At 45.7% G+C, this 15,935-nt stretch overlaps 1 protein-coding gene across 1 annotated transcript in view; it reads left to right on the forward strand.

Moving 5' to 3' along the window:
• LOC142578266 (cell adhesion molecule Dscam1-like) overlaps positions 1-13,094 on the forward strand; it is a 180,878-nt gene extending 167,784 nt beyond the window's left edge. The window contains exons 21-27 of the mRNA XM_075687667.1: positions 1,487-1,708; positions 2,743-3,048; positions 3,796-3,963; positions 4,742-5,073; positions 8,064-8,130; positions 8,930-9,113; positions 10,687-13,094. Coding sequence (XP_075543782.1) covers positions 1,487-1,708; positions 2,743-3,048; positions 3,796-3,963; positions 4,742-5,073; positions 8,064-8,130; positions 8,930-9,113; positions 10,687-10,816 — 1,409 coding nt within the window. The 3' untranslated portion in view covers positions 10,817-13,094. The remainder of the gene's footprint in view (positions 1-1,486; positions 1,709-2,742; positions 3,049-3,795; positions 3,964-4,741; positions 5,074-8,063; positions 8,131-8,929; positions 9,114-10,686) is intronic.
• Positions 13,095-15,935: the final 2,841 nt, after the last annotated feature.

Below are 15,935 nucleotides of genomic sequence, written 5' to 3' on the forward strand. Positions count from 1 at the left end.
TCAGTGTACCGGTAATTTACGTTTTCGCAATCGTTATTTATTTATTTGTTATTTATTTAGTTTTTTTTTAGTACTCACAGCGGGTCTATGAAGGCACTATAGTGTGCACTTTAAAAGTGTTTACACCCTTCAGGTTGTTTTCTTGTCGCACTGGTAACGCCCTTAATGCTGGGTGCGTTGGCAGTCCGTACCCAAGAAAGAATAACATGAAAAAGAAAGAAAAAGACAGGGGCGAGGAAGAGAAACTTGAACCAGGGCACACTAGTAGCAGTAGTTTATTGAAAAAACACCACATTCATACATACCCTGAAAAATAAAACACCTGTATAAGCCTAAATATTAGTGTTTTAGTCGAATGGGGTGTGTACGAACTAGACAACGTTTATTTACCCATAATCGTTAAGCTTATACTCGTGTTTGTGTCAGGGTATATATGAATGGCTTTTTTTTTTCAGGAAACTACATTTGCTAGTCTGCTCTTGTTCGTGTGTTTCTTTCTCGTCCCCGTTTTCCTTTTTAGTTTTCGCGCAGTTCTTCCTTTATTATGAGGTACGCCGTAGTGGCGGATTAGAGATTAATTTTGACCGTGCACCTGGGGCTCTTTAACATGCACCTAAATCTACACGAGCTGTTTTTGCACTTCGCCCCCAACGAGATGTGCCCCCCCCCCCCGGCCCAAGTCGAACCCGCGACCTCAGGCTGAGTAGCGGGATGGCATAGGCACTGAGCCGCCATGTGGGTTCAAGTCTCCTCTTAATTTGAGAGACCACTATTGTCCTATTTCTATAACTATGCCAACTCAACTAGCTGGTAACATTATTGGGATACCTGCGGTCAGCGCTTGTATCGATGTTACTATGAACGACAAAATTTCGCGCTTTCGTGTGCGTGTGTGTGTGTGTGTGTGTGCGTGTGTGTGTTTGTGTGCGTGCGTGCGTGCGTGCGTGCGTGTGTGTGTGTGTGTGTGTGTGTGTGTGTGCGTGTGTGTGCGTGCGTGTTTCGTGTGCGTGGGTGCGTGTGTGTGCGTGCGTGCGTGCGTGCGTGGGTGCCTGTGTGGGTGCCTGTGTGTGTGTGTGTGCGCGCGTGTGTGTGTGCGCGTGCGTGCGCGTGTGCGTGCGTGCGTGCGTGTGTGTGTGTGTGTGTGTGTGTGTGTGTGTGTGTGTGTGTGTGTGTGTGTGTGTGTGTGTGTGTGTGTGTGTGTGTGTGTGTGTGTGTGTGTTACTTAACATGGACGAGAACCTAAAAATTTTCGGGCAAGAATCCATTCACCGCGTACCGCAACAGCATTGTCACCTTCCATATTTTTCGTTTCCTTTTTCTTTTCCTCCTTCTTTTTTTTTTTGCGGCACGCGCACCCTCAACAAATTGTATTCCGCGCACGCTCCGCTTTCCTCTCCTTCAAGAGAACAACAACTATTTCGCTACTCGAGTCCTTGCGCTACGAGGATGCCGACAAGACATCAGAGCAAGCACTCTACCCTTTCAGGGTTCGTGCTGTTTCACAAACCCGAGCCGTCCCCAACACCTGACGCCCAGTCCACAGAAGATGCCGGGGACTGGTCCGAGGTGCAGACCGGAGCGGAGCGTTCGGCGTACGCGTTTCGCGGCCTTCGCTGCGGCCGCAAGTACGCGTTCTACGCCGTGGCCTTCAACGCCGCAGGAAGGGGTCCGCGGAGCAACACCGTTCTGGCCAAGACGGATGGATCAGGTGCACTTGTGTTTATTTTAGAACGTTGCTTTAAAGAGGAAAACGCTATTTAACTTGCTCCTGGAGAACTAAGAAAAAAAAACCAGCAAGAAAGCGGACATCAAAATATACTTGCGAACTTTCTTTCTGAGTCGTGAGCTGGACCATTACTCTCTTCCGAGGGCACTTCTTTTTTCATCTGAGCGCCTAGCCAAACACAATGAAAACACTGAATAGTGGTGTAAAACACACTCAAAAACAGTGCTTCTTCGAAAAGGGCCACAGTATGAGATGCTGCATAAACGTGTTCAGCTTTTGTACTTCTATTTTTATTTTATATGCAGCAAAACTTATTTCCCCACCTTCTCGTAGCGTTCCCTAGCGACCGCAAGAACGCCACGAGAAGATCGAAGGGGAACCGAGGGGCATGTTTTTTGTTAGCCACAACCATGAGAAGCCAACGGATGATGAAGTCAAGGAAAGCATAGGAAAACTCTTTTGTTGTTTTAATTGAAGTGTAGAAATGATAAGGTAAAAGGAAATGTAAGCTGATCGAAACGAGAGCTTTTCAATAATGGGAACCAAACCCACATGCCGCTTATAATGCGTGTGATGCTCTTCACATTGAGCTACGGCGATGGATGTTTTGGTTTTCTTCTGAAAAGAAATAACACTATATAACCTCTCCCTGCACCACAAAAGGCCACGTGCTAAATTACACTAAAAAAAAAAAACGCCTCTGAACTTGCCATACTCAGCGTTGGTAAGCACTCGTATTAAAATGACAGCTTCTCTAAACTGCAGAATTAGAATCTGCACAGGCAAACATCTCAAATTTACAACTGATTGTTCTGTATTATATACACTACATAACTACGGCTTGCAGCGGTGGAAGCGTGCTAATTTTTAGCAACCGGTCTTTTCTGGCATCTGCCTTCCCGGCATCAGATCTGTAGGACACCAGATATGACAGCCATGCATCGAGCCTCGATTTTATCGATCGTCATGCATGACAAAACAGCTCGTGAAGCAATGGTCCTTCTCGCTGCGCGCAGCACCCGTGGCACCTGACGAGCGCGACGTTTTGTTGTGCAACGCCACCTCGGTGACACTTCAACTTGGTTCGTGGAAGAGTGGCGGCTGTCCCATCCTCTCGTTCGCCGTGTTGTGCAAGCCGCAGTCTCAGAAGGAGTGGTCGCCGGCCACCGCCACCCATCTTGTACCGGACCACAAGCAACCGCCTGTATTGGTCATTCCGGACCTTAACTCGGCTACCTGGTACGACCTGCTCATCACGGCGGAGAACGACGCCGGAGCCACGGAAGCAGAATATGTCTTCGCGACACTAACCCTGTCTGGAGGTAAACCACGAAACATGCCCTCCGTAGATATTCGTGGCGCATGTCCATAGGACTGTTATTTCTTCACAATGTGGCAATATAGCTGTAGCGTTGCTTTTGTAAGGTTGTATCGGCAGTTAATAATTGGACAGCTTGTGTAGTGTTAGCTGTGAATGCGTACTCTTCAAGTAAGCAGCCGCTATGGCTTTTCCGTTTGAATAATGTGTGTGACTGCACGATGGTATTGCTGAACTGAATCAAACAAGTTTTGTTTAAAGGTTGGTGCCGTACGCAGCTATAAACTAGGAATGCGTGAAGAATAATTTTGTAGTTATATTTCTCATAATATTTTAGCGTGCAGGTGCCATGTATTGAAATGTTTTGATTTCACACGACATAGAGCAGGCCTATTCGGTACGTGACCATCGGAGAGAAGCGCGTCTTGTTACTCTTTTGTCGATATAATTTATTTTCTTTCTCATGAAAGTTGCTACGTAGCTTATCTCTCTCCTCGATTTTAAACGAAAAATTATTCATTGAATGTCGTGCATAACTAGACAAGACTTGCCTCGGAAGTACAGTGAATCGATGCCAATGTGACGTCAGCACGGTTGAGCTTTCAGTGAGTCCTTAAAGCGTGCTCGGAGAAGCTTGGCTTAGGATTCCGTCAATGACACTTCTTGCGTGCTCACGTGCCCGCTCTGCTCGCGAACTTTCGTGTATATCGACCGTCACCGGTGCGATATAGGACACCCTGTCTTTGCGTAGGCACCCTACCGCCTCCTCAGTGGACGAAGGCTGTCGACTCACCAAACCGCCACATCCGCATCATCATTCCTGTCGTCTGCACCATTTTGGCGATGTTGCTCATCTCCGCCGCCGTCTGCTACCTGTTCTCACGCAGACGCCTGTCGGCAATCCAGCGGCCATACCCCGGTGAGAACTGCACAGCAACAGGAAATGTCGTAGAACACAGTCATACTCTTCCCACACAGTGGAAATGCTTCATTCCTAAGGGCGTTTTTTGTGTTTACACCCTCCATCACAACTATTTAGCACCCATGTATACTCATCACGCTCCATATAAGGGTGTATACGAGAAAAGGACGATAAAAGATTAATACCAATCAAGGTGGTGAATGGGTGTTTTCAAATATATAGTAACAAACGTGCTTATGCTTGATCGCTTGCTTAGCTTGTACTCTATCAGACATATTTGAAAGTTTTCCACTTTATAACAAATTAAAAAGCGAAATAATACGCTTACTAATAAACGTACAGAGCTTTAGTGCTGGTTTTACATTTGGTGAATTGGGGACGTGGTAACGAAACTAGAAAAATGTGTGGAAGCTTTAATATGGGTCTAGTCAGTAGCCAGGTAAAGCTTTAGTGTAGAAGCCAGACAAAGCAGCACTTCCTTCATCTTTGGTTCAGAGTGTTTCCTAACGACCGTAAGCACGAATACAAGCATAACAAAAGAGAGAGGCGCATGCAGTTCCGCGCACCTGCCGAACTTTCCCTCTTTATCATCTACTGTACTCATTATTTCTTTTCAGATCTTTATAATCAGTACGCAATAATTCAGAATGATAATCGCCCTAGAGAGTCCCTAGACGCTACAGCCTATCGTACAGTGATCACAAAAGATCGCGACCACATTAAAAAAAGCACCACTAAGCCTATAATCTCACTGTCGCCATTTCTGCCTTCTCAGGCGAAAGTGACCAAGCTCCAGAAGTCACCAAGTCCGTCGACACTGTGCCGATGAGCGTGTGGGAGAACCCAAAGCACCAGCAGCAGTTTCAAGTGACACACCAGCAGCAGCGGCCTCTTGAGCGAGAGCAGCTCTACTGTCCATCGCCGTATGCCACCGGTGGAGGGCGTCTCGGATCGCTGTACACGACTGAAGCCCTACGGTCAGGCTGGGCCTCTGCTCGTAGCCTACACAGCGCCATGGAGGAGCCAGCAGATGAAATATCAAGGCCACACCACACCTATGACGTGCCTTTCCCGCAGAGACCACCCGACTCCGGGCATCAAGAACAGGTGCATATGATATTCAAGGAAGAACTCTAGTTGGACGGATTTCCAAGGAGGCTTGTATATACGTCGCATGGCGCTACGTCATCCGACTAATTTACAAAACGAATGTGTTGTAGGGACGTGTCTAGTGTTGTGCGATAGAGAGGGAAACATTCTCGACGGGTGTTGGAGATGCTTGGCCTGGCCATGCGCGTAGCCTGCTACACGAAATGACGGGTATGACGTATGAAGTGACACATTTGGACATAGTGCACTCGCACACAGTATACACACGCACGCAAAGTAAGAAATAAGTAAATTGTCTGGTCGAGGGCAGTCCCGTTGAGGAGGGCTAAGAGCCCATTCGCGTTGTATGAGTGTATCTGCTTTGGTCATCATAGAGTGGTCGTTTCAGAGGACTACGGTGGCGCTATAAAATCGTGTTAAGAGAACATTTAACTTATATTTCAAGTATACGTTACCTCCTTCTCATAATCAGGCTTCGTTATTTGTATTAGGGCCTGCTCAGTCTTGGAATAAGGCTGAGTTGCTTCATTATTGTAATGCTGACAAGTGTATCTGGCGTCGCAAAAGCGAAAGTGTCAGACGTACAAATGATGGGAAGTATTCTATAAGAGTCCACCTTGTGGGCATGTTCATTTCGTCTGATGCTGAAGTGCTGATTGGCTGTGGCGCGAGTTATTGCGGACACGTAGCCCAGCCAAGCCAATCAGAACTTCTACAGCAGACGAAGTGGCAGTGTCCACTAGGTGGACTCTTACAGGATACCTCCACTGGCGTCATCCGTATGAAACCAGGGCATTTAGGTAAAATATAATCTGTGATGCCCCCTCAATGCAACTCAGGGAACGTCTTATATCGCACAAATTTCTGTAAGCAGGAGGAGGAGGAGGAAAAGAGAGAGAAGGCATGGATCTTATCCAGAATTGCGTCTCGCTGTCTACCCTACTCTGGGGGACGGGAAAGAGGGAATAGAAAGATAAAATAAAGAATTCCAATAAAACGATAAAACCAGTAATTAAGACCATATAAGGAAAGCACAGAGCAATTGTTTTTGCCAGCGTACCCACTTGCTATAGAAGTGCGTGAAGAAAATGGCTGCAGAGATACGCAATAAAGACCAGGCAAAAGTAAAACTTGAGGCGCCCTGCTTCTGGGTTTTGATAGCAAAGTTACTGAGCCGCAGGGGCCCGTTTCTGCGATATGTATTTAGTGGATAAATATGGACGTACAGCTGTACCAGGCTACGTGAGTGAATTATGAAAACAGCGCCAAATATGCGTCTCATCATTTCCAAAACTATAAAGACAGGTTACACCCTTTGGAAGCAACGTAATCATTCTGAAACAATATGTCTATCTTGCGCGCATTTGTTGTCTTTTTTACTGCCCACCCGGTGTTTCCAGATCACGAACGCCATGCGCATTATCAGCGCGACATAGCATTCTTGACAAGAAAATAGCTAGCGATGAGTTTTGAAGAAAAGGAACGCAAGCAAAACAGAATACTATTATTGCTGTGGGACAAATATACGCTCCAAAAAGTGCGAACAGTTTTTGTAGTTAACTACCATACTGATGTTGACAAATGCATTTTTTTTAAATCTCTGGGCTTGCTTCAAGCTGACCTCAGGTTTCTAAAGTCGCCATACCTGTCATAGCATATCTGTGTGGTCTTCGCCAATCACTCAATGTACTGCGCAGAGCTTCACCATTACCGTTCAAGGCCGTTTTGCACGAAGGACACTACAGTGCTAATAGGAGATTTTACTTGCGATAGCAAGGCACACTTGGCGTTTCAAATGGTTCGTGAAGCATCTGGTGTGAAGGCTGTTGTGTGTCATATATGCCTTCAAGATGGTTATTAAAGTAAAACTTCACTTGCGATCGCAAGTTATTTTTCGTGTTCGCAATAGTCCTTCCGTCTTATCCGAAGGCTTTGCGTGCCATTTATTTATTTGTTTAAAAGCAAACAAACAAATGAGTTGAAAATCCAATGACGCAACGACGTACGAAGCAACCTCGGAAGCAGCAGCCGGCAATCGGCGAGTGCACGAAAGATGGCGCAACAATATCATGCCACAGTAAGGACAAAGGTTTCCCAAGAGCGCGAAGTATCTGCCCCTTGCTAGTGCAGGGTTGCCGATTTGCACCTGAAGCGTCGCTTGACGTCCGAGAGCGCGTGTAAAGGTAGCAGGTAGACAAAATAATCCCCAGTCGCCCCCTCCCACTCCCTGCAACGTGCACCATAATACAATGGTGCTTGTCACAGCGTCAAACCGCAGAATTAAATTTAAAATAATAGCACGTACAGTCTCCACAAAATGTTTCCAAATCAGATGAGTCCTTGCCGAAACTGTCTCTCAGCGCCACTTTCCGGCGCAACACCTGTCTTCGAGAGCAGCGTTAGGCCTGAAATATGCACCTGTGTTAACTCTCTTGCGGCACGGGACGCTTTTTCACTTCCTCGGCTTCATGCAAGGACAACTCCTCCCCCCCTCCTCCCCCCCACACACACAACGAGTGCGCGCTGATATTAGTCAGTCAAGTAACCGCGCTCGCATCGGTTCCCATCACACTGCTATCGAGACGGAAGCACATATCCATGGCTTCCGAATAGCAGGTATCACGAGAAAGAGGAAAAATAGAAAAATTCGATGCCGAGCAAAAGAACTGACACGCCGGCGAAGAAGAGGACACATGTCCGGCGTAGCGCCGCTTTCGACGGCAGCTGGCGTACCGGGAGTGTTGCGTAGAGACCGTTTGTCACATGCTCGCGAATTCTGTAAACATTTGCTGCTCACTGCGCGTTAGCGGCATCATTTACGACAGATATCTCAATTTGCTACGCAAGTCTTCTAAGCCACAGCTTTGGCAAGAAGTATGTAACTTCCTTTTCAAGTGCAATCATTAAGGGTTGTGTCATTTTATTGCGATCATTACAATAACTTGTTTTTCGTCTCAATGGTCTTTTTATTTCTGCCGTGCGCACAGCTAGGTACGGAAGAAGACCTGACAAGTTCTACAGAACGCCTTGGAGACCACATCTACTCCAAACCTGGTAGGATATTTGTGAACTACTAAATAACTTGCAAAAAGGTCAGCTCGAGTGAAATAACTCGAGGTGCCCTGGACATTTCTTTGTTTGTACTGTTTGGGTTTCAGCAGAGTATTCGAGGTTCTGTCAACTAGGATAAATTTAAACAATCAACGCGTATTTCAAGGATGATAAAGAAAATGTATGGTTGATCTTATCTTTTAAAAACGTGCTAGGTAAGAACAGGGTAACAGCGCGTAAGACGAGGGAACGTGAAGGAACCACAACACAAGCGCTACAAGGGAAAATAGCCCGATGCAGCGCTTGTGTTCCCGTTCTTTCACGTGTCCTGGTCTTACGCGCTGTTTACGTGTCCAAATATACAACATCTAGCCCAACGTCGATCCCTCACGTAGGTAAGAACATTAGGCTGGGACCGCGTTTTACCTACACTTCAATTACACTCCAGGACTTAAAAAACGACGGAATCTAACAATCGTTCGCTTAGTGAAGGGGCGATTGGAGCACTCGTAAAATCCCAGAGATTTTCTTTCTGCTTTATCTTTCTCCGTCTTAGCGATCACAAAATTTAATACACGGTTGATACAGCAGGTGATGCATAGTGGCACCTAATCTGAATTTAAGAATTACGCTTGCTGCATATTGGGGTATTTTGTATATTCACGGGGTTCTTAGCTATATTAATATTTGCTGCGTGCGTACCTAGTCTGCTTGTAGCAGCATCTTATCTATCTCTTGCTATGTCCTGCTGCATCGCAGTAAGCTAAAAGACTGCTACCGATTGTCCTCTTCTTTCACGAAGCTGCAGTGCACATGCCTCCCGATAAGTGCAAGGATTCCCGCAAGTCCCTGCAGACGCTGAGCATCATCGAGGGCTACCCTAAATGTAATGTCTCGTACGTCTACTCAAGACCAAAGAAGAAGCACTGGAGCAGCAACGATGAGGAGCTGTTCTACGCGGACCACAAGATGCGGAATCTAGCTAGGTGAGTGTAATGGTGGAAACATCGTAATGTTCAGATTGATATCTGCATCCGACCTTCCGTGGAACTATTTTAGAGCTCTTAGGTGCCCGCTCCTGCGGCGAGCGTCGGCGTCTCCCGTAACCGAGCGAACGATGGAGGAGCGAACGCAGAGCGCAGCGGGGGATGAAAGACAGCGATAGCAAAGAGAAAGCGAGGAGGAAAGCGGCAGAGGCGGGTATGGCTAAAGCGTGAGAATAAAAGCTTAGTGCCACGCCAGAGACGCTCTGCGGCGACGATGGCTACGAGATGGCGCCGGAGTAGCGCGCGTCGTCTGTTTACCGATGACGCCACCTATAACGTACCTGTAAACAAAGCACTGCATGAGTGGATGTCTGTCTGCGGCGGCTGCTTTCAATCACTCCCACACGTTACCCACGCGCTACCTCTCGAGATGTTCGGATTAGCGAGGCAGTCGCGCCACACTTCGCTCCGTTTGCAACGTGCCGCACGAAACAGATTGTCCACGCCAGGTAATACATAGCAAAATGAATACACGTATAGAGCTACGCTCAAATTTCGCACTAAGAAGTATCGTATATAGTCGTCGGGAAATTGTTTGAGAGCGACTTGTCTTTTCGAACACCTTCGACTTCGTGTTATTGTGCGCGCGCGAGCTCCTGTGTCTATTTTTTTGTCTCTCTCTCTTTTGTCCCTCCTAATTATATTCTCATTGTCATTTTTATTGCCCACAGCATACGGCAGCTAACTATACGCTATTCTGGTTAACATTTTTACTTCTGTCTTCCTGTTTTTAATCTCCGTCTCCTGGAAATTAGCTACATATGCTCTCTAACTGAAGCCAGAAGAGTGAAGAAATTGACTCAGGTGGTGTGACTGCATGAAAAATGACACATTTAGTTGACTTCTAATACAATCTCTTAATATTGCTAGAAAAGGCGTCGTGGTTGAGAAACGTGTACATGAGCCATAATGTGTAACATTGCATTCGCTGCAAGTGGCTTTTAAGAGAGGGCGAAGTTGTGAAACGATGAATGGAATGCGTTTGTTTCCGACATTTGAATACAATCACAATTAACAGTGTAAATGCTGCTGTACAATCATTGTCTATGAAAAATATTTCGATGGTGTTCCTAGTAGCTGCAGCCCTAGAAAATAAATATCTGCTAAGTACAAGAAATGGAGCGCTAATAAATGCCTTGACATAATAAAACGAAGCTTTTCTGACGCTTAGCGGATCTACTTTTCGTTAATGGCTTTTGGGCTGAGTAAACTGGGACCACGCTTCAAACAATGTAATGAAACGCTGTGACTTGGCAGTCCAGTTCAGATGAACTATATGGGTACTGTCGAGGGTACTAATCACGTTGGAAAATGAGGCCGATCCTTGGCCACTGCAACGTCACATCGCCATTAACCAACAGAAGTAACCAATAAGCGTCTTGGATAGGTAAATGTCAGCAGGTCCGTCAAGAAGCTATTGCTTGACTGTGACAATCATCCTTGCATAGTTTCTGACCGATTTTCATCCCTTCACTTTGCTCGGAATGTAATGCCGATACTTGTTCTTTCCCAGGTACGCAGAAGAACTGAAGCAAGCGGAAATGGACTCACGCGAAAGTGGCCTGGAGTTCGCTGCCGATGCGTACGAACTGTCCGAGGCCGAGTGTGACATGCCAACGAGGCATTGCTCGGTGCAGACGTAGTCTGCTACGCAGGCTTACGGCCAGCGAATGCTTTGTGCCAGACCAACACAGCCAAGTGGAGATCATTGCCCCTTTCATCCGCAACATTTCCGTGCCGCTGTGATTAGCGCTGCCCTGCTGAATGTGATGCGACGCACGAAGGACGGCGCGAAGTGTTTGTGAAGACAATGTTTGTGATGCAGAACTCTGGATTACCTGAACATTATTTAGTTCTTATCGTGATTTTGGCAGCTCGTAGGAAAGCGCTGTCTTGTGAAGTAATTTTGGCCGTTTTGCAATAGTTCTCAGGAAACAAGAGTTAGCTTTTTTTTTAATATCGTGTTTCTTTTAGCTTCCAGTAGCGGGCTGAGGTGTGATGGGCCTTATTCCTGGTACAAGACTTAATTTGAGGAGTGAGTGCTGCTTTCTTTTCACACACAAAAAAAAAAACTCCCCAAAGTTCTTTCGTAGGCCTGAAATCAAGAACTGGTAAAGAACAATCTGGCGATATTATCACGCCGAGTGGATGTTGATACTTACAAGAATGGCCTATACCGCCGGCGATGAGACAGGTTGGCGTTGACAATGCAAGCATTTATCCCAGAATTTTCTCACATGTTCATTGTTAGAAGGTGCACAATTTGCTCACGATGATAATAGGCACGTCAATGTATATTCTTATCAACCATGGAACCTCACATAATTGACGATTATTCTATTTCAGAGGTGGGCGAATGCCAACTTTTTTTGAATAGGAATCGAATACGATAATTATTATTGTATATCAAATTGAATATCGAATACTCAAACACAAACACATATATTCACAACATGGATTGTTATTTTTGTATAATTTGGTACCAAGCTTTTACTGACTATGTAGGGTCAAAAAGACAGAGAAATACCAAGAAGAAAGGATCAGTTTTGAACTTATCGTCCCAAATTCTCGGTTTAACAACACACCGAAAACCGCTGAATGATTTAGGGCCTAGTTGCAAGTAAGTTTTGCAAGAAAGAATGGTTACTATTTAACTACCTTTTCAAACATGCTAAATAAATGAATGCCCCAAAAAGGTCAGAATGTACGGGGTAAGAAAGCTGCTGTAGAAATTTTATTTCGTAAACACTTGTAAAAGGGCCCACTGCAAGAAAGACAACACAGATTGTAGTGTAAAAGATAAAATAGCTGCATTACTAGACTTTCGAAAACACTAAATGACAGACTACAAGCAGAAATGACTTCTTTCTATGTAGGCTTCCGCCACAAAGGCGAAAACAAAGTATCCATTGGCCATTTTATTTCCGCAATGTTTGGAAAACTTAGGTCGTTGTCTCACTTCTGATAATTTGCGATACCTTTTTTTTTCAGTCAACGCAGAACAGCAACCAGATTAACGACTGGCTGCTGCGAAATATTTGGTTAGGCTGAAATATTTAAAAGAACCCACAGGTTCTTTTTCAAGTACGAATTCGAATAGCTAGTGTGTAATATTTTATTCGTATTTGTAATCTTCGAATATTCGCCCACCTTTACACATATTTAATATCGTATCTGGCTAATATTTTGTGACTGACTACAATATACTACGTAAATATGAACTCATTATTGCTCTTATTTTACTCAAGCAATAAGCTAACGAGCCGCAACAGGCTGTCGTGAGCTAAAAGAAGAAAAGAGAAAAGGAAAATGAAATAAGATGAACCATATTATGTTAGATCAGCATACCTGTTACTTTACAACTAGTAGGATTTAGATGGAAACCTAACAATGCATCCAAAGGCATAATTTTCTTGCTCAGACGTGATTCACTCCCCCCCCCCCTTTACGATAGCAAAAAAATGCGCTAACACTTGCACCTGTGAACTTTGAGTTATACGATTATATTATTTACACTGCCTGAAAGAAAAATGACAACCAAACTGGCCAACAGAAACGTTACCTTCATGATGAATAATATAACCTAGCTCTGAAGAACAGGGCTTGAGAAGTTAATATATCGTCCTTGTAATTAACGGTCTCGTTAACAAAAGAATGTTCGGTCGATACATTGTTGCGAAATTGTTGTTCGCGCCGCTTAACTGTTATAGGCTCGCGATAGCAAGAAGCGAAAAAAAAATGTTACGAGCAAGAATAGAGTGGTTGATTTTGTACATTGTATGTCGGTGCAAATGTGCTGTGGTGATAGGCAGAAGAACTTGCCGAACAAAATGAGAGAGACTTTTATACGTGGCTCCCTACAAAATGATTTATATTTTGGCTGTTTACACGAATAAATGCCGTCTATCGGCCGGTTTCCCATTTGCCGTTTTGTTGCTTTCACACAGTATTGGGCTAATTGATTGGGGAGCTCAGGATACATCCAATGACCAGTGCAAGGGTGGTTGCTTTTTCTCAAAACATTGCTAATACCTATATACACCATAAAGGATTGCCGAAAAAAGTAGCAGTTTCGCCCGAAAGGCGAAGCATCGGTTGCGATAGAAATTTAGCATACAGCTATACAAAGTAAGGATAGTAGTTTTATCGGTCGTATAATCTTTTAAACATTTCCTTATTAACTAACTTACCAAGCATAGTGTCACGCGTGAACGAGCAAACATGAGCACATCTCACTCAATGACCGCAGAAACTCGTTGTCAAAATGCTGAAATGACAAAGTGCGGCTGCAGCAGCGAGCGAATTGACCTTCGTGCTGCCTCTCGCTTCAACGCCAGCTAAGAGGCGAAAACACAGCGCACATGAAGCCATGAGTCGTTGGTGCACCTAGACTCTGCACTTATCGCAGAAATCTTTCAAGATAGGGCCCGCGCACGCGGTCGCGCCATACGCAGAATCCGCTTGAGTAGAACGCCTTCCCCTCTCTCCACTCCCCCAGGTGCCTTGCGTGCGAAGGAACACGGCACGCTTCCTCCCCGCTTTCCTCCCTTGTGCGCATTAGGTTCAGCTGCCATCGTCGATTCACCCTCGCACGCTTTCACTCGCACAATCGGCACACAGCACGCGCCGACCATGTCATCGCCCTTGGAGTTTATCTGGAACATCACGCCGACTGCGACGGCAGAAGTGCACTCTGAGTGTCCGTATGATTGCTATAGCAATAAAAACTGAATTCGATTCGAAAAAATAATTGCCAGGTTTGAAAAAAACAACCGACTAAGAACGTATGAGATAATGTCAAAGTAAAATAACAGTTTTGACCGCATAACGTTTTAGGTAATTAGCAAGGACAAAGAAAGAACTGTCCTTCTTCACCCATTTTTCGTTCGAATGGTCCAGTATAGGATGCATGCTAAGGTGGTTTGCATTCCAAGAAGGTGCCACTGCCCGAAGGTCTTTCCGGACTAAAAAGAAATATCACTTACATTGCAAGCGCTGCAGAGTCACTTTAATAACGACGGTAGGCGGGAAAGCTCGTCGTTGGAGAAGTCACAGGTTCAAGAGGGCCACAGGCTAATGAGCAATTGGCCGTGTTGCTCAAAGACGGCCACAGTGGCAATGGTAGGCAGCGAAATCAACCTTACTACTGGTCGCGAACGGTAATTTGATGAGTCTCTGCACAGTGTGCAAGCTTTTCATACAGCTTCGCAAGAAGATTCCAAGCAAAAAGAAAAAAAGAAAAATAAACGCGACTGAGTGTGTTAAAAACGCTCGATCACTCTTGCTATCAGCCCATTTTCTGAATAACCCTCTCGCGCTTGCGGGATACCGACCGGCGTGAAGCACAGGTGCCAGCGCGTTCAACTACAGTCGCGCTGTTGCTGTTGTTGCCTCAAAACACGGCATTCTTCATCATGGCTTTTTGGACCGCAGATGACGAGTGCCACAAGGCATGCGTCCGAATGAACCGCAGGACCACCAGTTTTGACCGCATCTGTTCTCCCTGCGCATTTGACCGGTCAATCTGAGTGCGGGCCAAAATACATTCATTCGCCGGCTCTACCTGCCGTGGCCCCGACTGGTACGCTGTTTGAGGGTGGCTGCATGGGTAACGAATTCTGCATCTTGCTGGGCAGACAGGTTAAACCCCAGACGCACCTCGAAGACCTTTATTTTGTAGCCTACTAATGCCACCACCTCCGTCGATCCAGGCAGCTGCACCAATGATGAGGCTTATAGCGCACGAACGGACGAGTAGACAGAAAGACATGGTGCACACAGCGCCTGCGTGTACCATGCCTTCTCGTGTCCTGGTCATTTCGGGCGCTGTAAGCCTAACCGTGTTAGGCTTAAACGCTGCGTTATGGCACCAATGAGCAGGGTTCTCGTTGGAAAGTACAGGAAACATGGCGTGCTGACGTTGGTTCATGGCCAATAGTAACGCTATGGTAAAGACGAAAATGAGGACAGGCAGCTCAACACAAGCGCCGCAGTCAACAACGAGAACACGTACAAAACGAGCAAATGCCTTTCACGACATGGCACGGTGACATTATCAAGCTTCTGTAGTAGAGGGTCCAGACAAATTTTTACCTTTATAGATCTGGTTTATCTGTAACTCACTAACCTCAGCTCTTTTTTTTAACGAACCAGAAACTATCACTAATTTATTTCATTCCTGATGCCGCTTCTCCTTCTTCCGCAAAAGATTTCTCTTATTTCACACTGATAATCTGGGTTTTCCAATTCCAACACCAACCATAATATTGTCGTTTGGTGCTTGTCAACTAGGCACATGCCGGGGGTCTGATATTACTGTTCTGCGTAAGTTCATTGAAGTGACGGGAAGATTACGCTGCTAGGGCACCGACCTTAGTATGCGTTACTCTTCTTTTTTCACGTTTCTGAATGAGCCTTCACAAAAATGTGTTATTCTTTAGTTGCCTAATGTTTCGTTCTTTCTTTTAATTTTCTGCTTTGGCCCCTCTTCGTCCTTTATTTAGTGTACTTTTCGCTAATTCCAGTCTGGCCAATCCCCCTCGGGGTATGGGCCAGGTATTGAGGCACCAACAAGGGCTAACGCTGGTCGCAATACATTGGCAGCGTGCCCTATTGTAGTTTCTGAAGGCCGTCGCAGGTGAACGGCAAGTGTCGGGAAGGCAGAGGCAATGAAGGCATGCAGCGACAGGGGCGAGTACATTGAATCTTAGGGCTGGGTTAGCAGTGCATGGCGAGACTTGGGGGCTCACAATGCTCACACAA

The sequence above is a fragment of the Dermacentor variabilis genome, chromosome 4 (assembly GCF_050947875.1).
Source record: "Dermacentor variabilis isolate Ectoservices chromosome 4, ASM5094787v1, whole genome shotgun sequence".
Taxonomy (NCBI): Eukaryota; Metazoa; Arthropoda; class Arachnida; order Ixodida; family Ixodidae; genus Dermacentor; species Dermacentor variabilis.